Source organism: Varanus komodoensis, unplaced genomic scaffold (assembly GCF_004798865.1).
Source record: "Varanus komodoensis strain SLA01 unplaced genomic scaffold, ASM479886v1 scaffold2, whole genome shotgun sequence".
In the NCBI taxonomy this organism is placed as follows: Eukaryota; Metazoa; Chordata; class Lepidosauria; order Squamata; family Varanidae; genus Varanus; species Varanus komodoensis.
The window spans coordinates 59,122,959-59,145,769 of record NW_025335568.1 but is presented as its reverse complement, the minus strand read 5'-3'; the positions used below and the strand labels follow the sequence as shown (position 1 = coordinate 59,145,769).

At 44.1% G+C, this 22,811-nt stretch overlaps 2 protein-coding genes across 3 annotated transcripts in view; one reads left to right on the top strand and one right to left on the bottom strand.

Moving 5' to 3' along the window:
* PPP2R5D (protein phosphatase 2 regulatory subunit B'delta) overlaps positions 1-14,983 on the top strand; it is a 48,672-nt gene extending 33,689 nt beyond the window's left edge. Inside the window, exons 10-16 of the mRNA XM_044428995.1 lie at positions 170-223; positions 1,747-1,917; positions 2,840-2,967; positions 3,443-3,544; positions 7,353-7,425; positions 9,574-9,690; positions 11,898-14,983. Of these exons, the coding sequence (XP_044284930.1) occupies positions 170-223; positions 1,747-1,917; positions 2,840-2,967; positions 3,443-3,544; positions 7,353-7,425; positions 9,574-9,690; positions 11,898-12,035 (783 nt within the window). The 3' untranslated portion in view covers positions 12,036-14,983. The remainder of the gene's footprint in view (positions 1-169; positions 224-1,746; positions 1,918-2,839; positions 2,968-3,442; positions 3,545-7,352; positions 7,426-9,573; positions 9,691-11,897) is intronic.
* A 282-nt stretch (positions 14,984-15,265) lies between these two features.
* On the bottom strand, positions 15,266-22,145 carry MEA1 (male-enhanced antigen 1). Of its 2 annotated transcripts, none has more exons than XM_044429009.1 (4): positions 22,074-22,145; positions 18,081-18,363; positions 17,856-17,952; positions 15,266-15,943 (listed from the first exon to the last, which is right to left on the bottom strand). In XM_044429009.1, the coding sequence occupies exons 2-4, from the start codon at positions 18,351-18,353 to the stop codon at positions 15,786-15,788; spliced, it is 528 nt and encodes a 175-aa protein (XP_044284944.1). In that variant the 5' UTR covers positions 18,354-18,363; positions 22,074-22,145; the 3' UTR covers positions 15,266-15,785. The 2 variants fall into 2 exon arrangements, with proteins under 2 accessions (XP_044284944.1, XP_044284945.1); XM_044429010.1 differs by having other exon boundaries at positions 22,069-22,088.
* Positions 22,146-22,811: the final 666 nt, after the last annotated feature.

Genomic DNA, 22,811 nt, shown 5'->3' with positions numbered 1-22,811 from the left:
GCCTCCTCCAACCAGCCAATCCCCCCCAGATGTGTTATACTGCAATTCCTATAATTCCCAGCCACTGTCTGGAGGGCTCCAAGTTGGGAAAGGCTGCTCTAGGCTCTCTGTCTGCCTTTATAATTTCCACCATAACTGAAACTCTGACTCTGCTGTGCTCTTCCTGTAGTTGGCATATTGTGTTGTGCAGTTCTTGGAGAAAGATAGCAGCCTGACAGAACCAGTAAGTATGTGACCATGTGATGCTAGGATTATTGTAATGCACACTGTGTTGGGTTGCCTTTGACAGACATTCAGAAAATGCAACTGGTAAGGAATCCTACTGCAGTCAAGAAGTGGTTATTCAGAGCTTCCTATATACCAATAGCAGCCTTGAATGCCATTTTTCTTGGTAGAAGGGAGGAGTAGAAAGCAATCTGTCAGTAAAGAGCATACTCATTCTTGGTGCACCAGCCTTTATGTAGCCAAAACGGTGCAACGTGCACACAAGATGGGAGCATTGCCAGACTTTAGAAGGCTTAAAGGTGTACAAATTAACTTGAATGTGGGGAGCCACCAAGAACTTGGTGATGGGAATCCCTGCAACCCAGTGAGCTGACTAGGCTAAGTGGACTGATGACTGTCAGGAGCTGAGAAGAGACAGAAAACTGGAGGATGCAGGGTAATGAACCAGGAATACTTAGAGAAGGGTATGGTACATTAGGCTCCTTTTTGGAAGTTATTTATTTGATGCCATTTTTATACTAGTATTATTTATTTACTACAGAAGATGTTAATTATAAAGTGCTTGAGCACCATGTCATATGGCAGAAAAAAGCATATAAATTTTGTAAATAAGGAGATAAATTGATTAGTTACTCACAGACCAAAACATCTCTACATAGCTGTTAACCTTCGCAAGATCATATATTGATAACTGAGTGGCAAATTCATCAGACTGCATGAGGAGCAGGAAGCTGCCAGGGTCAGGCTGGGCCCAGATGTGAGATCAGTTGTTTGAGCTAAACTCTGAAGTGCAGAGCGCAGAATGTACTAGGCAAAAGTAGACTAAGTTCTAGCATTTCTATCCAATCTGGTCAGTCCAGGGTCTTTGTAATGTCTGCATCCCTTTCTTTATAGAAGGGTTGCCTCTCTCTCAGCTTGAGGACAGAGTTTGATTCTAGCCATGCTCTTGGGGGCTGGGGGTGCATTCCAGAGGTGGGTTGAGCTGAAGGCAGATAGGGGATCCAGAGGCAAAAAGAGGTGGAGTCAAAATCCCCAAAGTACCAGCATGTTTTAGCATAACCCTCTTACTGCCTTTGGAGAAGCTTGTCAACTTTTTAGAATGGGGGTGTGGGGACAATGATAGAGAAACCACCAAATTATTTGTGGAATGGGAAAAAAGGAAGAGGGTCCTCTGGGGAATTCAGAAAGGACAGAGTTGTTCAGTGCCCCTGCTTATTTCATCATGTATTTGAAAAAGATGCAAATATGGACAATCTAAGAGACTTGAGGCACGATCCTGTGTCTGTTTGGGCAGAAGAAAGTCCTATATCTCCCAGCACAAGGGGCAAGCTGGGAAGTGCAGACCGTTTTTCTGTCCAAACACGCATAGGATTGTACCCTAATTATATTTTAAAATGTTTATTACCTGGGGTAGATGATGGCTTTAGTTGGATTTTTCCCCACTTAAAATGCAGTAGGGCTGTGTCACCAATCACTGTGCCTCCTCATTTCTCTAATATTTGCAATGTGCTTTCTGTTCAGGTGATTGTGGGTTTGTTGAAGTTTTGGCCAAAAACACACAGTCCTAAGGAGGTTATGTTCCTGAATGAGCTGGAAGAAATACTGGATGTCATTGAGCCCTCTGAGTTTGTGAAGGTTATGGAACCTCTGTTTAGGCAGCTGGCAAAGTGTGTCTCCAGCCCACACTTCCAGGTGGGTCCAGCACTCAGAGGGATGGCCACAGCTCTAGTCTCTGTTCATATGCAGAGGGAAGCCCTCGGGACTCGTCCGAGCACAAAGTAGGCCTCGCTGCCCTGTGAGTCGTAGCAAGTGATGTTATGAAGTTCATAAGAACATAAGAGAAGCCATGCTGAATCAGACCCAAGGCCCGTCAGCTGCCCACAGGATCCTGCAAGCAGGACATGAGCACAACAGCACTCATGATCCCCAGCAACTGATATGTGTAGGCAGACTGCCTCTGATTCTGGAGGTAGCATTAAGCCATCAGGACGAGCAGCCATCAGTGGCCTCCTCCATGGATTTGTCCAGGCCTCTTCTATAGCCATCCAAAGGGGTGACCATCACTACATTTTGTGGAAGTGACTCCCATAGTTTAACTATGTGAATAAGGACTTCCTTTTCTCTGTCCTGAATCTCTTGCCAGTCTGCTCCATGGGATGTTCCCTGTGGGCTCTGGTATTATGGGGGAGAGAGAAAAGTGTCTCCCTATTCAGCTCCTCCATGCCTCATGTAATCCCATACACCTCTGGCATGGCTTCCCCCACATGCCCTTTCTCTAAGCTAATGAATTCCAGATTTTGTAGCCTTTCCTCATAGGGGAGTTCCCCTTGTCTGCACTTTTCCCAGCTCTCCAATATCCTTTACGTGTGTTCCTGCCCTTTGTTCATGCACCTATCCAGGTTTGGTTTTTTGGACTAAGATGAAACCAGTTTGGACCTAACAAGATACTGATTCTAATTGCTTTGGATGAGAAAAGAAAGGAGGGGCCAGATATGAAAACATTCCGTTAGGTTCAGATGCACGACTCACAATAGGCAACAGTAAAAATGCCAAAGTGCTGCCCTTTATAAGAATTGTTTATTTCATAAGCATGTCTCCCCCTCTATTTATACAGGTGGCAGAGAGGGCGTTGTATTATTGGAACAATGAATACATCATGAGTTTGATCAGTGACAATGCCGCCAAAATACTTCCTATCATGTTTCCAGCACTCTACAAGAATTCCAAGAGTCATTGGAACAAGTATGTCAGTTCTATGTTCATTTGGGCATAAATGAAATTACAGAGCTCCGGCTTGCTCTTCCTCTGGAGGCTGTTGATGCTGATGCTGTGTGAATGCTAATGCCACCTTCTGTTTCTCCTCTTACATATTTGGCCTGGAGAGAAAGAGAAGCGCACCAGTGGAAGTTGCTACAAATAGAAATATGCAAGCGATTACACAAAAGAAAAAATCTAAATAGGCTGCAGTCCCTTCACTTGCTCTGTTAAATAGGACCCTTTACAGATTTGTGGATCATTTTCTTGGTTCTGTGAGGGGTGGAGGGTGTTCTGGCATTTGGAGCTGCTCTGAGTCTTGCTTCTTTTTTTATATCAGGTATGGGGGTGTTCACAGTGCTGATTACTCAGTCACTTCCTTGGAGAGAGCAGTTTTTCAGTTCTGACCCAAGGTGTTCTGGAATCAGTTTAATTTATGCTCTATCACTTCTGTCTTGCACAGGACAATCCATGGGTTGATCTATAATGCACTGAAGCTGTTCATGGAAATGAACCAGAAGTTGTTTGATGACTGCACACAGCAGTACAAGGCAGAGAAACAAAAGTGAGTTGTCTGGCTGGAAAGACTCAGCCCACAGTTAATCCTAGGGATGCTGAGGCCCTCCTTCTTGGTAGCAGTTAACAGCAAAGAGAAAAAGGCTGTGCCAGGTATCCCAGAGCCTCTTAAAGGAAGACATCATATGCCACGTATTGATATGGAGGAGGAAATTAGAATTTCTGAACCAAAATAAAGAAGGAGCCAAGGAGTACAATGACTGAGAAATGCAGCCAGTGATAGGAAACTGTGGGAACACTGGATTGCTTGGAAATAAAAGGAGATACACAAGATAATGCAGATATTTGTTGGCTGCCTTCTTGGGCACAGCCCTCACAAGGTGACTGTCATACAGTAAGCATCCAGCATAATCCCAAAGTAATTTCAAAATGTTTGCATAGAAGCAATATATTGGCCAGGTTCATTTTTAAAAGATGTCTGCATTAAGCAGCTTAAAAAACAATTTCAGTCCTGCATCATTCAAAGGCAGCCCCATTGCCCCAGTCCTCGCCCTGCGTGCCCTTCCCTTTGTGCATTTTTTCTTATTCTAAAAGTAAGTGCTTCTAGTTGCAATCTGCTGATATTTTTGGCCATGGTCCTTTTGCCCTGGCCTCTTTAGGCCTCACCCACCAGTAAAATGCACCCCCTGAAGCACCACCAAAATGGCATGAGTCCTGAAAAAGATCTATACTTACGGCTTAGGCTTAGAGTTAAGTCCTTCCGGAAGGAGCACCAAAACACCATGCAGTCTAAGCCTAGCCCAGCAAGATGGCCTAGCAGGTAACTATAGCATGTGGTGTAGAAAGCCACTGAGGAGTATGGAAGAATTAATTGGAACCAGCCCAGATAATCAATATCTTCGCAGTTCACCCAGGCAGTGTCCAATAGTGGCTTTATGCTAGCAGAAAACACTTAAACCCTATCTTATCTGTAGTCAGTTTTCACAGTAAATGGTATAAACTAGCCTTCCTTGAGTGCAAGTATGTTCTGCTACTGCAGGGCTGGATAAATGGTGGCCCTCCATGTATCTTGGACTACAACTCCCATCCTCCTTTGCCATTGGTTAGCCTGGCTAGGTCTGGTGGGAGATGTAGGCCAAAGCATCTGGAGGGGCACAAGTTGCTCACTCTTACATTAGTGAGAGGTTGTCCTTGAGCAACAATCCCTTGACCCAAGCCACTGCTGTATCACCTGAACTCAGACTGCTTCCCCCAGCGTGGCTTGTTCTGGGGCAACAAGCTGCCCTGACAAGTCTGAGGTTGTTTAACTCACAATAAGCTGGCATGTCATCTGAGCAATTCTATTGTGGGCCAGAGGGATGGACCGGTGAGCCGCTAGATGAGCGTGTCAGAAAATACTGCCACTCTTCAGCCTTTCCACTGACAGCAGAGTGGTATTGTGGAGCAACCATCACTGGTTCACAATAATTTTTTCCAGACCCAGAAAACTGGATAATTGTGTTCCTTATTTTTATTTGTTCATTGTTGGTCTTTCACAGGTGTGGGGAAGCGCCATCATGGCTTTCTGATGTGAGAAGTCTTGCCTTGTAAATTTTCTTGCCTGTTTTCAGCTGTCAAAGGGAGCAATGAAGAGCAACAGGAAAAAGATTTACATTTTTAATTGTCAGGAATATTTGCTCTTTTTTGTGGGGATTGGTAAAAATGTAATTTAGTGACTAGGAAGACCATTTCCTTCCAGCTTCTTAATGCATGCAAAATTCTCCCTTATTTACTTCCTAGGCATTAAATCAACATCTATTTCTCCAGGTTTTTTAAATTATTGACAGTGAGCAGCAGCAGTAAGTGCTCTGAAAAGGAACCCTGAAAAAGGGGATGAGGCGAGTCTTACTGTCTTCTCTTGCAGGACAGCCAACAGACTTGGGGAAGTGTTGAAAAGGTGGGGGACACTAAAAGATGTCAGTTCCAGAATTAAAAGCCAGATGATCCGTCCGTCCATCCATCCATCTGTCCTTTTGGGTGCACAGTCTTTTTCCAATTTCTCATCTTTTCAGTTGAAAGCTAGGCAATCAGTTGCAGACAACTTAAATTTGTTTTTATGACATGTGAGCCTGCACCTTGTCAACCTCTTTCGTATTCCATTTCTCTGTTCCCTTGGACAGCTGAAACAGATTGACCAGAAAAATCTTCTCATATCAGACAGCCATAGGTGTGCTCCTGTGCACTTATGAAACAGCTACAGAGATGATGATGATGATGAAATGAACATAATTGCACAAAAAAGTTGAGAGACCTAACTATGCATTTTGAGGCTTTGAAACAAATTGTAGTGAACAAAAAGGAGTAGCAGTATGAGCAGAGAGTAGGGAGAAACTATCGATTTTGTTGCAAAGGATATTGAGATACCAACTAGAGAACTGAAGGGGAGAGAAAAGGGAAGGAGAAGGAGGCATGGAGTACTTGAGCACCTGTCCAGTGCATTTTGGTTCCTCTGCAAACAACCCACCCTCCGTAGCTTATTCGCAGGATGGCCTGGTATGATGTGTGAACCTGCACATTGTGTGCAGCCCTTTGTCCTTCTGTTCCCCCACTGGGAAAATGAAACTGCAGTCTTTTGCACACTTTTCTGAGAAATAAGCACAATGAGACTTATTTGTAAATAGCAATAAGAGAGAATTTTGGGGCATCTTCAAGACTCAATGGACTTATCATGGCATAAGCTTTCAGCGACTAGTTATTACTTCAGGGTAAACATGTAGGCACACGTCATCCTCATGAAAATTGCCAGGCTTAAAAGCTTAACTGTACTTGGCGTGCCTGATTCTGCGAAGACTGACATTCTGTGCATAGGAGGAACTGACGTATGAGGTCCTACTACAGGGCCTTGAGTTGAGTTCATGAATGAGGCAGGGCTCTTTGGGACTGCAGCTCAAATAAGATTGCAAGGCAGGGAAGAGAATGAACTGGGGGTTTATGTCCTTAGTACAAGGATAAGGCTATCAGGGCTAACAGTCGTGGCAGCTGTACATCACCTCCAGTATCAGAAGTTATCTGTCCAGTGAGGAGTGAGTAGGATGGTGCACCAGCCCTTGCGTCCTGCTTGTGGGCTTCCTGTTGGCGATTAGTTGACCATTGTGGGAACAGAAGGCTGGGCTAGAGAAGGCTTTGGCTTGATCCAGCAGGGCTTCCATTTTGGAAGGTGTGAGTTACGAGAACGGGCTGTTTCATTTGGGTGTACAGGGAAGGGTTAACTGTGTCCTCTGAGGAAGCATTGGAAGGGGCTTATGTAGAGCCTGACCTTTGCTCCATCAAGCCTGGCCTTGTCCACCCTTACTGCAGCAGTGGTTCTCCAGAGCTTCAGGCAGGAGATGTTTCATTCCTGCCTGCAGATGCCCACAATCAGACTGCCTGCAAAGCAGCTGCTCTGGCCCTGAGCAGTGATCCTAGACTGGTCAAGGACTTCCTTCCTTCTATGAGATGTGTGGGCAGAAATCAACAGCAGAGAAAACCAAAAAGGCAGAGAAGACGAGTCTTTTCACCTATGTATCCTGTCAATATCTACAACAAAGAATTGTAGGGCAATGTAAAGATGAACAAGTCAGTTTTGGCCCAGGTTTTTGTGGATTGTGTCCACTAAATTTAGGACAAAATTAACATGTTCACCTTTAAAGTGTTAGCAGAGACTTTGATGTTTTGCTGCAACAAACTAGCAGGTTGCTTCGCTGGAAACTGTCCATACATTTAATATAGGGCAATTTGAGACTATTTTTCCAGGCATTTTATAATTTTTTTTGGCCTGAATGCTAGAGGGATGATGGGCTAAAAGGATAAATGAAAAACATATTTCTTTCTGTCTTCAGAGGGCGATTCAGGTTGAAGGAACGAGAAGAAATGTGGCACAAAATCGAAGAATTAGCCCGCCAAAATCCTCAGGTAACCATTATTTTCAGCAGATGTTCTGCAAGTGTTTTCACACTTTTGCTTTCTTAGCTTACAAGAGCACATACTGTTACTACGGCAACTACCATGATTGGTCCAGTGGGTCATATTGATCTAGCACCTGGATTTAAATCTCTACTTGGCCTTGATTTCATCGCATGGCCTTGGATGGATTGCTGTCGGCTTCCGTTTCCCATCTGTAAAATGGGAATAATAGTCAGATGGAGATTATTATAAAGGACAAAATGAATAGTTACCTCTTCCTTTGGGAGGCTTACTGGATTCAGTAAATACGCCTCTTTAAAGAGCTTGCTAAAATACAAACTGACAAAGTAGAATCCAAGTACCAACTAACTTTTTTCATCACTATTTTCTCAGTCATTTGAGAAGACTCTTCTCATTTTGAATTATGACACTCTTTACAAGTGCCATCTTAATTCTTGCTTTGATATATCAAAGGAACAAACTCAGGAAGTGGCCGGGTTCTCATGATTACAGAAGGGGAAATAAGCCCTGGTGGCTTATGTCCCCTCCATGCCCATGGAACCCAGGCCAATAAGTTAAGCCCTTAGCCCATCTAGACGCTTGTATTGTTGACAGTGACTGAGAGCTGCTCTGTAAGGTTTCCTGTTGGAGTCTTTCCAGCCCTACCTGGAGCTGCTAGGGATTGAACCTGTGACCTTTTGTGCACAAAGCAGGTGCTCTAGCATTATTTTGTGATCCCTCCCTGAAGTATTGAACCACTGAAATAGGAAATATGATGGTGCTCTTCAAGCACTTGAAAATTGTCACTCAGAAGTAGTTCAGGATCTCTTTTGAATTGTCCCAGAGTGTAGGATGTGGAATAACAGGCTCAAGTGACAGGAAGCCAGGTTCCAGCTAAACAGCATGAAGAACTTCCTGACTGTTAGTGCAGTATGGCAGTGGAACCAATGACCTAGGGAAGTTGCTGGTTCTCCACATTGGAAGCATTCAGGATGCATCTGGACAGCCATCTGAGAGGGATGCTTTAACTTGAAGTCCTGCATTGAACAGGGGGCTGAATCAATGGCCTTCTGGACCCCTTCCAACCCTGCTATTCTGTGATTTTACAAAAAGTGATTGTATGTAGCATAAATGTACTTGTAGTTTGCCCAACCTCTGAATAAGAAATTTGCCACACCTTTGAAGTATTACTGTGTTGAGAGAGCTGTTTATCAACGAAGCAGCTCTCTTATCATCAAGCTGGAGTAAATGTAGAGGGCATCTTCTTTTGTCTATCATGTCAGAGATAGACAAACCTGAAAACATTTCGAGAATTATAATATTAATCTTGTATAGTTGTATCCTTGTATCTGGGGTTTGTGCTGATCCCCAGTGTGTATTTCTATAGGGCCAGGGTGGGCAACTGGGGGGCCACCCCATCAACCAGGGGCCATATGTACACAGACTTGTTGGTGCCAGGAGTAGAGAGGAAAAAGAGTGGACGGAGGTGGCAGGGGCACTACAGAGTGCTAAAAGGATCGACATTGCCTTGTTTGCAGGCTAAATTTGACCCTCTGGGCTCTCCATAGTACAATGGATGCCATTTTCCCTCATATTAAAAAGATCCTTCCAGTTTCCTAAGGGCTTGTATACATCCTTCATGCACTTTTTGCTTAAATTCAGAATGTCCTGGTGAAACACTTCTTTATCTATTGCTGCACCAAGATAAAATGGGTGCTATTTTGTTCAGTAGGAATTTCTGCCATGATGGGGGGCCATTGAGAGCTCCCAGCACCTTGGTCATCCTGCATTTTACTGTTTATTTTCACCTTTTTTGTGGGGTTTGACATCAGTGTTATTTCAATGAAACCCTCAGATTAGAAGGAGAGAACAGAATCCACAAACTTGTGGGCATTTGCAACATCACAGAATAACCCCTTTTATTATTGTAGGTGAATACATGGAATATGAAAGTGACCCAGATTAGGAAGAATGGTTCTTAGCTTTGTATTCCTCATGCCATTTTGTAGAAGAGGGCTGTAAGCTTTTGTGGGGGGGGGTCAGGATCCTAGCGAGCCAACCTTGGGGACCTATGTATATACGTTAAACATGTTGGTGTTTCAGTACTTGAGTTGCTGAGCTTGCATTCCCATTTTTCTGTGTGCTGTGTTCCTGCAGTACCCCATGTATTGCGCTCCCCCACCTTTGCCTCCTGTTTATTGCATGGAGACGGAGACCCCCACTGCAGAGGACATACAACTACTGAAGAAAACGATGGAAACAGAGGCTGTGCAGGTGACTCATCTCTATAACCCCAGTGGCTCTGGGGATTTTCTATAGCACATGGTTCTTGGTAACCAGTGGAATTCCTCCTGAATGAGCAAGCAAGCTCTGACAGAGAGCTTGTCATCTGTCTCTGCAGAGAGGCCAGGTGTATGAACAGGCTGGCCGCATGTGCTTCTCCAAGAGAAAGGTCAGGAGCCTGATCGAGAACAAACCTGGCTTGGTGCCAAAGAAGGGAAGGTGTAGCTCCCCAAACATGAGGGCTTCTGCACACAGATGCTTGTGGAAGCTGCAGCATGCATGAGGCTAGTTTACAACCTAATCATAAAATTGTGGATGAATTGTAAGCCATGCTCACATTTCTTAGCAGGGGAGCATCCCATGTCAGAGAAACCCACCCCTGGTTCTTACGCAGGCACATTTCTTCAAATTGGCTTTTGGAAAGACAGAAACAGCAACTTCTTCAAGAATGGTGAAATTGCAAAATTTCACTGAAATGCACAATTAGAAAACAAATCTTGAGAAGCTGAGAGTAGAGACTCACTTGGAACCAAATTCCCCTTTGTGTGAAAAGATAGAATCAGCAGGGTAGATGAGAAGCAAGAAGGAAACAGTTAAATCAACTTAACGGCGTTTGTGGTCACACATTTTACTATCTCAGCACCTTCCAACCCACCAGCCTTTCAGAGGGACACGCATGGAACTGTGTGGTCAGTGGTCCCTTAGCAAACTGCAGTATGTTCAGGCCAGCATCCAGGTCAGCAGGGTTGGGTATCCACAAGAGTCCTTATGCTGGCAGGCAGACCATCCCTGAGACTGCTGCTCTTTTTGAGCTCAGGGACTGCTGCTCCTGGTACGTCACCTCTTCTCCCACCACCCCACTGTGCTCACCCAGCCCCTGTGTATTAATTTTCTTGCATATACATTATCACATCTGAGTTTAGGAAGTACTTGGGAAAGTTACTGTGTATCTTCTCCCTGTTGAGGCCCTTCAGAAGTCCTCTTTCTTGCCAGGATGGCTCGCCTGCTGATTCACTTCTCTAAATGTGAGCTGCAGGTTAATTCTGCAGAGCTTAATGTAGAGGAGCAGAGCTGTTTTTGTGTTTGACCTGTACCATCACAGTTTCCTTTCCTGGCCAGGAGGGCAGAGGGAAGAAATACGTTTTTTCTCCGTGGATGTTTTTTACTGTTGTGTCTTATGCACAAGAAATTGGGATCCTAGCATAGTTTTCTGAGAGTAAGTGTCGTTGAAGTCGGTGAGACTTCTCTGTAGATGGACATGCATTGGGTCATGCAGACTATGTGTGAGCCAGTGCGAGGTGTATTTGCTTCTGGGCCTTGGTGTTCCCAGTTTGTGAAAGAGGCCTTACAAGTAAAAGCAAGATCATATTACTTTGGTTTCTCCACCCAGATTCACTTACTGGCCTTTCTGCTCGCTTGCCTGCCAGCCTCAGTGTTCCTATTTGTAAAATGGGATTGTTTGGAGATCGTCTTGTCTTCCACATGCTGAATTCCATTATACTTCACTGCATGTGTGTGTGGACTCGTAGTCTGTGGCTTGGCTCATGCTGTTACCAGCTTTGTGTGCACTTCAGTGGTTCTCAGTGGAGTACTGCCACAGTCTTATGTTGTGATATCTGGGGATCTGACATCATGTGCTCATAGTATTGCTTGGTGGCAGGTGCTGCATTAGGAAAAGCCATGGCTTTCCATGGTGCCATGGAAATGCCACCCTAGTCCAGAGATGGACTATCTGTGGCCCTCTGAATGTTGGACTGCAGTTCCCATCATCCTTGACCATTGGTCATGCTAGCAGGAGTGGATGGACTTCATCCTTTACCAGCTCCAAGCAGCAGGGCCAGTGGTCAGAATGGCCTAACAGTAGCCCAACAGGCTGGAGGGAATTGAGCTAGTGAGGGCTGATGCGGAGGGGCACTGGTGGTCTGCACACGTTGGCTTAGCTGGATGAGCAACTGCTGTACTGAGCTGTTTTGCTTCACGAAATTGTTGTCTAGAGTCATCATCCCAGGATAGAGACTGGGCACAGAGGTTCATCAGACAGGTGGCATGGCAGCCTCTGGGGCAGGCCCTGCTTAGGCTCAACTTGGCATTCCTATCCAGTAGACCTTAGGTAGCCCAGCCCAAAAAAGGAGTGTGACATTCACGCAGAGAAGTACACCGAGAAATTGCCTGCTGACATCTTGTGGGTTTGTGTCTAGGTGCTGAAAGACATGAAGAAGGAGAAGGTTTTGCTACGCCGGAAATCGGAGCTTCCTCAGGATGTCTACACCATAAAGGCCCTGGAAGCGCACAAGAGAGCGGAAGAATTTCTCACCTCAAGCCAGGAGGCGCTCTGACGGGCTAGGGAGCCCCTGGAGGGTACACAGAAATGCACTTTGTTCTAATGTATAACTAGGGAATGAACATGGTGAGCTGTGCCTGTCCTCCGCTCCATTCTCATTCTTTCAGGTTAGATTTGATTTTACATTGTACCTCATAGCCCACCACACTGTCACTTCCTCCTGCTTTATCCTCTTAAGGCTGTGTTTTGTGTGCACGTGTGAAGGAGCCTAGCCAATCCATGAGAGCATCATTCCACACGTGGGGATCCGCCCAGTTCCTGCTGTGTGCGTGCGCGTTTTTATCTACTCCAGTCCCAGGACCAAACCATTGAGAGCTCAACCACTTATCAGCCATACGTGACACAACAGTTTCACTAGAGCATTTCAGCACTTCTTTTACCCCCTTTTACCCCACTGTGCACAACCACGCGATGTGTGTAACAGAAGCTTTACATGAAATTGGCCGAGCAAGTTGATGCAGGCCATTTTCTAAGGTTTAAGGCAGGCTTGTTCCTTGGGGACCAGGCTAGATTTGGGAACAATGTATTGCCTGCCTTCCCTCCCCTCCCCACAGAATGAATGAATTCGACTTGTTTCGATCAATGTAAATAAAGGGCAGTCATTTGCACTGTCCCCTCAATCTTGTGGTCAGTGACAGCCATATGTGGTTCTAGGTGCATTGGTTTGGGCAGTGCTTTCAGCTCTGTGGTGGTCTTCATCTTCCTTGATGCAGATGAGCAGTACCTTTCTGTAGATGGTAGCTAATAATGCAGCTGCTGAATGAGCCTTCCTTAATGGTCTGGTTCTCTCTCTCTCTCAGCTAGAATTGGTGCAAGTGTGGATGTCTGAAGCGGACTCTCTTATTTATACTAAGCTTCCTTTCAGCTGTGAGTCTTTAAACTCTGAAGAATGACTGCTTAACAGCAAAACTTATTAAACACTATTACAAATGGATTTAAGCATTTTGCATACTGGGAGCAAGGGAAAAAAACTAGGCCAGGCTTCCACAACCTGGTGTATTCCCAATGTTCCCATCAGTCCTGGCCAGCATGATCAGTGATCAGGGATGCTGGGAGTTGTAGTTCAGAACTCTGGAGAGGACCAGTTGGGAATGACTGATCTAGCCAGCAGTAGTCCTTTGTTACGGGTAAGGTCTTACTGTAGTCATGTTCATTTTGGCTGTTTTAATCAGGGAATGAGAAGTAACAGAGGCTCCTTTTAGGAAGTACACATCAGACTGCTTTCCTCGAGCTAGTAATTGGGAGAGTTGTTTAATGTGCTGTCATTGCTCACAGGCTGCAGATTAAATTCCTGGACCATGGAACATAACTAAAGGGTGTTCATGTGTAATCAGTTTCATACTGACAAGATCCTTCAGTTTAACTTTGGGAGATCCTGCCTGTAGATCCTCCAATTTAGCTTTGGGAGTCCTGTCTACAGAAGCTCGTCAGTGTCTAGTTCCAAGCTCTTTATTGCAAGCCTAAATGCGCTTATTTGGAAGTAGATGCCATTGAAATTAATTGATCATCAGAGAAAGCATAATCTAGGGTCAAACTGTGTGCCTGCATAACACCCTTGCCCTTGTTCAACCCTTCATACCACCTAACTCCTTTGTTTATTTACCTCCCCTACACCCATTTTATTTTTTATTCCTTCTGTACCTTGGGCAATTGCAGTTCCCTGCAATCTAATTTTTTAGTTGCCTTAAGGATACCCTACTCTTGGTTCACCTGCTCAGTGGTCCTTTTAGCCCTTAGCAGGCTAATCAGTTACCACTGGGCAGGTGGGAATTTGTGAGTTATTCACACAGTGTTGCATTCTTTGCCTGCAAATCATAGTTTACACAGGAATGTACCTACTCGCTTTAAGCAGTAAGACATGGCTGATAAATGGTTATTAATACAGCTAGTCCATCGATCTCAAGTTGGACCTACTACAAAACACTGACGTATGGAATGTTCCTATTCAGTAGCCTCTTTAGGGTACTGCATTCTGTTCCCTTCCCCACCCCATTTTCTGCCCACCAACCCTATCAGCATTATGTGGATACTGACCACACCACATCCTCATTAGGCTGCTTTTGAGGTCCAACCTTAAAAGGGTTTTTAAACAGATGTTTTGCGCTTTTGCATACCCTGTCTTGTCCCTGGAGGGCGCCATCTGGCTACATAAGACTGACACTCAGAACCGAAATTGCTATTTGTTTACATCAGGGATGAGCAGCGTCTGGCCCTCACAATGCTTTGGCTTATGACTCCATCATCCCTTATCATTGACTATGCTGGCTAGTAATGGTGGGAATCATGGGCCAAAACATCAGGAAAGCCACAAGCTGCCCAGTCCTGGTGTACACGATGATACTAAACCTCCATCATCTCCTGCCAAAATATTTTAAATACTTGTTGATGAAGACACACTGTCTAGTGAAGTGTAACTCATGTGATTAACACCCTTTCAAGGCTAGCTAAACCTTTTGCCATGCACCACTTGAAGCAACAAATGAGCAATTAAAAGCACCCATAATATAGAAGGGGGAGTTATGCTTGCTTTCCACTGTATGCTTTTCAATTCAATGGTAGCATCAAACAGGTATCAGGTCTGGATAACCTGCATGTTTGACCACTTGTCTTCAAGTGTGGTGTAACTATTACAGGGAAGAAATGGACTTGGAATTTCTCTACACTGAAGTGCAATTCATGTTTTCTCTTTGCCCCACCCACCCGCCAAGGCTGGGCTCTGCAAACAAGGAGGACTATAGGAAATCTCTCCCCCTTCCATTCCCACATGTACGCAACACGGCACTTCTCTGCCTGTCATAATTTTGCAGGGGCAGAGCAGGGCTGTTAATAAGCAACATGTGCTGTACGGCTTAGATGTAAATATAGCCTCTGTCTAATCTTTGTTTGGGGTCAGGGAACTTGTGTTTGGTACCTAACATTAAAGTTTAGTTTGCTGCCAATTCATTCCAGTGTCCTGTGTATCCAACGGGTGGGAGAAACTGGGGGTGAAAGAACTGACCACCTCCTGCCAAAATGAGCATCTCAAGCACACAACTTCCAGTTACCCCACCATAATCCAGCTGTACTTATAACTCCCCTTATGTTTGTTCCAGTTTCTGCTTTTACCTTCCCTACATTCGACATGGACAGGGTTGGAGTTGCCTATTTTCACTTCTTACATAGCCTCTCTCAAGAGGGAAATACAAAACTGATGCATTCACTCCCTGGACACAAGTATTAAGCTGCTTTATAGTTCATTATGTACATATGGTGTACTTTATTTTCAGTAGAGTATTACATAGTATGACAGTGTTGGATTTTGTACAGATGTCCCTGTAATGTACAGAACTAAATAAAATGGATCTCTTGAAAAGATGACATGACGGACTCCACCTGATGGCCATGTTTAGCTCATAAGCCCATGTGTCACAAGGAAAGTGGGGACAGAGAGCAAGGCTAATAGGGCTACTATATACATGCCCGGGGCCATTTCACAGGGAAGGATTATTTCTTCAAGAGACTTTTCACCAAGAGGAGGAGAACCTTGATGGTGTGGGCTACACCTACCACCACAAGTGCTCAGTAGCTACGATCAGGTATTACAAACATCTAATGAAAGAGGCCAAATCACAAAATGAACACAGAGCATCTGTGCTGATGAAAGATAATATATGCCTGACCATGTCAGAGGAGGTTAGTTTAAAGTGCAGCACTTTTTGCTTAGCCATTTCCTTGGTGAATGGAGAATTTATTGGCTCTTCGATCTTCACTTCCATTCAGGCTTGGAGCCACTCTGTCTGGCTTGCAGCGTTCGCTGCACCATATCCTTCCATTGGTCATCAGAAATCTCATTAGCCCATGCAGGGATACCCAGTGTTGGGAGCTTGATCCCAGCCATAGTCCTTTTCACCAGCTCCACATGTTCTAGAGTCAGCAAAAGACAACATGTGAGAAACACTGCACCAAAACAAAAGAAAAAAGCATAGTTCCTTTCCAGGGGCTTCCACATTTATACAGTGATGAAAGCAAAAGAGACATTGAAGGGTAGGATACAAAAATTGTAAATAAGTAAAAAGTGGGACAGCAAGTAACCCAGAGTAAAGGTCTGGTTTGCTGAAAAAGTGTGTGGAAATTACATTAATGAATCATGTTAAGTTTGTGCTAGGAAATGGACATCCAAAGGAGAGATCCACACAGCTGTTATGAAACCCAGATGAGCAGCAATCCTAAATTATAAGAATACCGGAAGCTTTTACATACTAGTTAGTGGTCTGAAAATACTGTAGCCGTTTGGAAGAAAAGGAAGAAAGAAATGGTATGACAACTAATGGGATCCAGAGGGCACAGAGTGCTGGACTTGGGCAAGCAGAAGCCAACCTGAGACCCCACCCAATTCAAGCCCTGATTTGCTACCCTTTCAATCTAAGTGCAATAACCTCTGATTTAATCAGGTTGTTGGATAGGAATGGACTAAGTTTCGCAAAAGAGATCTGAAAAGGATATAGCAAAACTAGATAAGTACAGAGTTGGAATGGAGAAACCTGTACACAGCTGGAATGTGTCTGGCAATGACCTCATTCAAATCTATGGTGCAGACACTTTTACACAGTTCTGGTCACTGCACTTAAAACAGGATATTTTACAGGGCAGAAAAAGTGCAGAAAGGGTACCTAAAGTGATCAAGAGACTGCAGCAGCTCTCGTCAGGAAAAGTTACAACAGTTCGGTTTAGAGGGCAAGAAACTGAAGACATGGTTGAGGTATACAAAATAACACACACTGTGAAGAAAGTAGATAGGGAGACATTTTTCTTCCTCTCTTGTAATATTAGAAGTCAATGAGTTCATCCCATGACACTGATTGGCAGGAGATTTGGGACAGATAAAAGGAAATACTTCTTCGCACAGTACTGGGAATCCATTTGGGGATGGGAAATGTGCGGGATTCCCTGGGCTTTGCTCCCCGTACTCCAGTCCACCTGAGTTCCTGGTGAGTGCTCCCAGGACATGTGACAGAACTCGAACCCCATTTGTTGTGCCAGCAGCACCCTTCTCTTGCATTCGGTACCACCACTGCCAGCTGCACTGGGCATGGAAGCTTGGTTGCTGTGGTTGTCAGGAACGGCACCTGGCATGATGCCAGCAGCACCCCTCTTCTGCACTCGGTGCCACCACTGGTGGCAGAAAGGACGGGGTTTGCCAGGAATTGTGCCTGGCATGACTGTTAATACCCCTCTTCCATGTCCTGCAACTGCACCTGATGGGAGAGGTTGCCAGTTGCGCAACTGGGGATCTGCAAGCATTTGAGGACTTCTTCTTGACTCAGTTTACTTTGCAGGACCAGGGTGAACACAGGAGGAAGTCCATAGATACAAGGACAGATTCAAAAAGGGCTCATCCCAGCCCTGCACAGCACATAATTAAACTATGGGATTCATTTCCATGAGATGGAGCAACGGCCATCAGTTTGGACAGTTTTAAAAGGGATTGGACAAATTCATGGAGGAAAAGGCTATCAAAGGCTACTAGTCTTGATGGCTCTTAGCTACCTCCATCCGGTATCATTGGTAGAATGTCTGTGGGCACCAGCTGCTGGAGAACTCAGCCAGGAGGGTGTTGTTGCAGTCATGTCCTGCTTGTGGGTTTTCCATGGGCAGCTGCTTTGCCACTGTGAACAGGACACTGGGCTAGGTGGCCCTTTCATCTGATCCAGCGTGGCTCTCATGGGTTCTTCATGTCAGCGGGACTGGGTATTTGCACTGAATTCTCAGGCTGATTATTTCCATGGCAGACTACAGACACACACAAAGACTTTTTAAAAAAGCTTTGTTCTCTTACCGGGATCCATAGGAATGCAGGTGCGACTGGTTTGAGCTGCAGATGCCTCCTCCTCATCACTGTCCACAGGTGGGTCTGGTAGGTGCAGTCTCATTGCCTATGGGCAGTGCACAAGGCCATGGCAAGTGTTACGTACAAGGCAAAGGCAAGCTTCCCGTGAGATTTTTTCTGTAGCCCCACCTCCTATGGAACCCCCAGGATGCATCCTTGTAACAAAACAGCTACCTGAAGTCGCTCGTGGATATCAAGGGCTGGCTCTGTGCTAGGCCCCGTTTCTTCAACAGCTCCTGGTCCCTGGTCTGGATCTTGGTTCAGCGGTTGGTACAAGTAGCCATTACTACTGCCCTCCTCCTCCTCCTCCTCAGGTTCTTCACTGCTCCACTCCCCAGCAGGGTCAGGGGTTCCGTCAGATGTCTCCTGAAGCCCCAGCTCTTCATGTTCGTTTGGACAAATCCGCTCTGGGCCCATTCTCTGTACAAGCACTGGCTCCAAGGCCATGCACCAGGATCTTTGGGGAAAAGATACACCTCATGTTCAAGAAACAACTGGGGAAACACAAACACTTGCAAGCAGATAAGAGCACTATTTGGTGATTTAAAATGGCTTTATGCTTTCCTAGGCAAATGTTTTTAGATTATGTTATCATACTGCATTTTTACGGCTTTAATCTTTGAATGCTGCCTAGAGGACTCTAGCTGTTGGGCAGTAGTACAGAAATGTAATAGAATTATTGAAATATTCAGATGAATGATCTGGACTGCAACTTCCATCAACCCCAGCTAGCATGACTAATGTTTAAAAGTTATGGGGAATTGTAATCCAAAACATCTGCAGGGCACCAGGTTCCTGACCCTTGACCCATTATACTTTCCATAATGCTGTGCCAGCACATCAGACACCCATGAGCTAAATGTTACATGGAGCAAGAGGATTAATTAATAAACGTTTTTATAGACTATTCTTACAGTACATGCTCTCAAAACAGTTTACAATCATTTAAAGCAACATAGCACATAATTTCAGTAGCATCTCTATAATAATCACAAAAATACCCAGAAAATAAGCATTAAGCTGATAAGTAATAATTCAAAACATAATAAACACATCACTCAGATACACACATTCCCTTCCCCCAACTCCAGTCCATAACCCAACTACCAATTTGGTAATGTCTCCTTGGATTTTTGTGCAGTTTTCTCAAAGTCTAAACAGTTGAAATACATCTAATTTCTTAGTTACCAGCAGTAAACTATAACTTCTGTATTTTTGGCTCCATCCCTTGCCACTGGACCTGTCCACCACTTGTATGCAGTTCCCAAGACATTTTCCAAAATTGAATTTGACTCTCAAGCTGAAAACGACTCCCCATGCCTATATTAAACTAAACGTTCATGCTATCCATAGAACCAAAAGTAGTTATTGAAACGACTAGAAACAGTGAGCATTGTGCTATCAGATGCGATATAAACGGAAGTGGAAAACTGCTGAAGCTTAAGGAAGAGGAAGCTTTCTTAAAATGGTAAATGAAGTTGAAAGGGGGAGAGAAGAAGATTAAATCCTTTCAAAATTTTGGCGTTTACTCAAGATCACATTAATATAAGCTCAGCTAGTATGCATACCACAGGTTAGGAAAGGTATTTATTTATTAATTAATTAAAACATTTCTATGCCGCCCCTTGCCGAAAATCCAAGTGGTTACCAGAATGGATAATGAGCAATGTCAAGGAAGAAGCTCTTAAAGAAAAGAAGGCTTCCTTCAGAGCATATAAGCAGACAATAAGAGATGCAAAACAGCCTTTGAGGAGTGTATCACTACAAGCAACAAGGTCAGTAATAAAGATTTAAATACATCAGAGGCAGGAAACCAGCTTGGGAGGCAGTTGGACTGTTGGATGATAATCAAGTTAAAGGAGCACTAAACAAATATAAGGAGATTGTCGAGAAATTAAATGAATAATTTTCATTTGTCTTCTACTGCAGTAGATACAGCACATATATCAGTGTCTGGACTGATGTTTTCAGGAAGAGTTTGTGGAAATCAATGGTGGTAAAAGATGGGAGTTCTCAACCTTACTGACAAACTGTTAAGGTAATATACTCGTATCATCAAGCCCAGATGATAGGCACCCTAGAAATCTTACAGAACTCAAATATGAGACTGCTGATCTTCTAATAAAAATATGTAATATCATCCTAAGAACAGCCCCTGTACCAGAGGACTGGATAATGGACTAATGTAGTACCATTTTTAAAAGGAATCTGAGGGGACCAGGAAAACTACAGGCCAGTTATCTTAACATCTGTTCCAGGTGAATTATTTAAGGACAAGCCCTGCTGAAAAGGAATCAATATGGCTTTGGCAAAGGTAAGTCCTGTCTCACCAAACTTTTAGAGTGTCAACACTGGATAAGTGATGCAGCAAAAACTGTTTACTTGGGCTTCAAAATGGCATTTGACAAAGTCCCTCACCAAAGCCTCCTGAGCAATGCTGGCAGTCTTCTTATGGATTAGTAAGAATAGAAAGCTGAGAGTAAGACTACATGGCCAAGTTTCCTCATACAGGGATGGACACAGTGGGGTCCCATGTGTTTTGGTATTCGGGCCAATGCTTTTCAACTTATTTATAAAAATATGGAAATCAGGAGGGAGAAGTGCCCAAGTTTGCTGATAACACCAAACTAGGGTGGTTAAAACAAAAAAGGAGGGTTGTGTGGAGCTCCAAAAGGACCTTCCAAACTGGAAGAATGTGCATCAAAATGGTTTAGATTTTGAAATCACAATAAAAATAATTATAATAAAACTGGCAAATTGAGATTCAGTGTACGAAATTGTAATTCGTGCAGCAACAAAAAGATCCCCACTTCAAATGTAAGATGATGGGATCTGAGCAAGTGGTAACTAACTAGGCATGTTAGGCATGATTAGGAAAACATTTCAAAACTGCCGATATACAGCCATTCTATAAAGTGATGGTGTAGCTACAGTTAGAATACTATGTACAGTTCTCATTACTGCACCTAAAACAGAATATCATAAAGTTGGGGAAATGTGCAGAAAAGGGACACTAAAATGATCAAGGGGCTGGAGCAACTCCCCTGAAAGGAAAGGTTACAACAGCTGAAATTGGTTAGCTCAGAGGGAAAAAAGGTAAGAAAGAGGAGTTGTGATAGAGGTGTACAAAACTATGCATTGTGGAGAGAAAGTGGACAAAGAACCTTGCCAAGTCCCTTGTATTATGTTTTTTTGTTTACTGGTTATTAATATTGTTTATTCTGTTTTATCGTACATGGCCCAGAGATTCCTATAGGCTATGGAGCAGTTTATAAATACAATAAATCCATAAGAAAGACATGAGTACAACAGCAGCCTTCCTCTTATGTATTTATACTAAGTTTCTACTCAAATAGTGCTCAAAGCAGTTAACAAAAATGAATACAATTAAAGTTTTACATAATTAAAACAGCCACATCGATTAAAATCTTTCAGCTAAAAAGAGATAAAAAGAAATAATACCTTCCAATTAAAAGCCTAATTCAGCAAACTGCACAGCTTAAAAAAAGCTTGTTTGAATAAAAGTAGCTTTGTCTGCCAGCAAAAGGATAATATAGATGAAGCTAGTCTTGTCTCCTTTGGTTGGAGGCCCAGAGCCTGGAAATGGGTACCAAGGTTTATCTAGTCCAGCGTTATGTTCCCGGGGGCGGGGGGGAGGCAGCTTTCCAAATACTTTCCAAAAGCAATCCCCATCTAGTGCATGTTGCTGTTACGACTACTAAAGTAGCCTTTAACTAAGGTAAATGTAACTGGGGAACTGGGGCCAGAGCTGACATCTCCAGGAAGACGCGCAGCTGGAACACTAGTCAGCTATACCAAAGCATTACTGGCCACCACAAAGCCAGGACCTTATCCAAACCGTGCATAATTCTATTCGCCTCTATCATGCTCGCCTCTTTCCTAAACGAAATAGTCCCAATAGCTACAACCTTACAGGGTCGCAAACTGCAACAATGTGCGGGCGTGTCCATAAGATAGAGCGCGCGCCCGCGCGCACAGACTTCAAGCCATTTACTACGCTCCAGGCGTTCAAAATTTCATTATCCTTCCGCACAACAAAGACCTCCATTTCCTACATCACTCGTTATGAGACGACCTGAAACCGAATACACCCGCAAACCAACGCCGCCGCCCTAACCCCAACCTGGTGCCCCCCTCTGACCTCACCTAGACGATTTCCGCCTTCTCGCTCTAACGCCAAACAAGCCTCTCGCTCTCTTAGCTTAACCTCCGGAAGCAACAAAGCGTTCTTGGCCACTGAGAATGTCGTCATAGCCGGGCGCGGTGGAAGGAACCGTAACTATGACAACTCCCACCCGAGTTTGAAGGATCTATTTGCAGCATCGTGCGCTGCGGTCGTTGCTCTCCACCACGCACACACAGATGTAAATACTTACCGTACATGCGTTCGCTTAAAGTCTTGCTCTTCTTTGCGTTGAAGTAAGACTCGGTTTCTGATTCATATAAGGATCACAAATACGCGTTAGAGCCTCCCGCTCAGCACCATACAAATGTTTGATTATATGAGATCTCATTCAAAGGACTGATTGGCCTTTGAATTCGCCACTGGCAATTCATTGGCCCTTTTGACTTGCATTGACGAAAATTCATAGCGCTCATGCAGCGAAATAATTTGTTGGCTTCAAAGCAGTGAGGAAGAAATGGGCTGTAGCTTCCACTGGTCTGTTTTAGGTCACCTAATGAATAGAGAAAAATCAGGAAAAAATACTTTATGCAGGCATAAATATTGGATTTTACTGCAAAACGTAAAGGTGGTTCCTAATTGTATGGGGTGTGGACAAATTCATGGAGGATAAGACTATTGATAGCTACTAGTCATGAAATTTCCAGTATAAGGGACAGTACCTGTATTTAAAGTTCTGAGTGGGGTAGTGCTATTGCTCT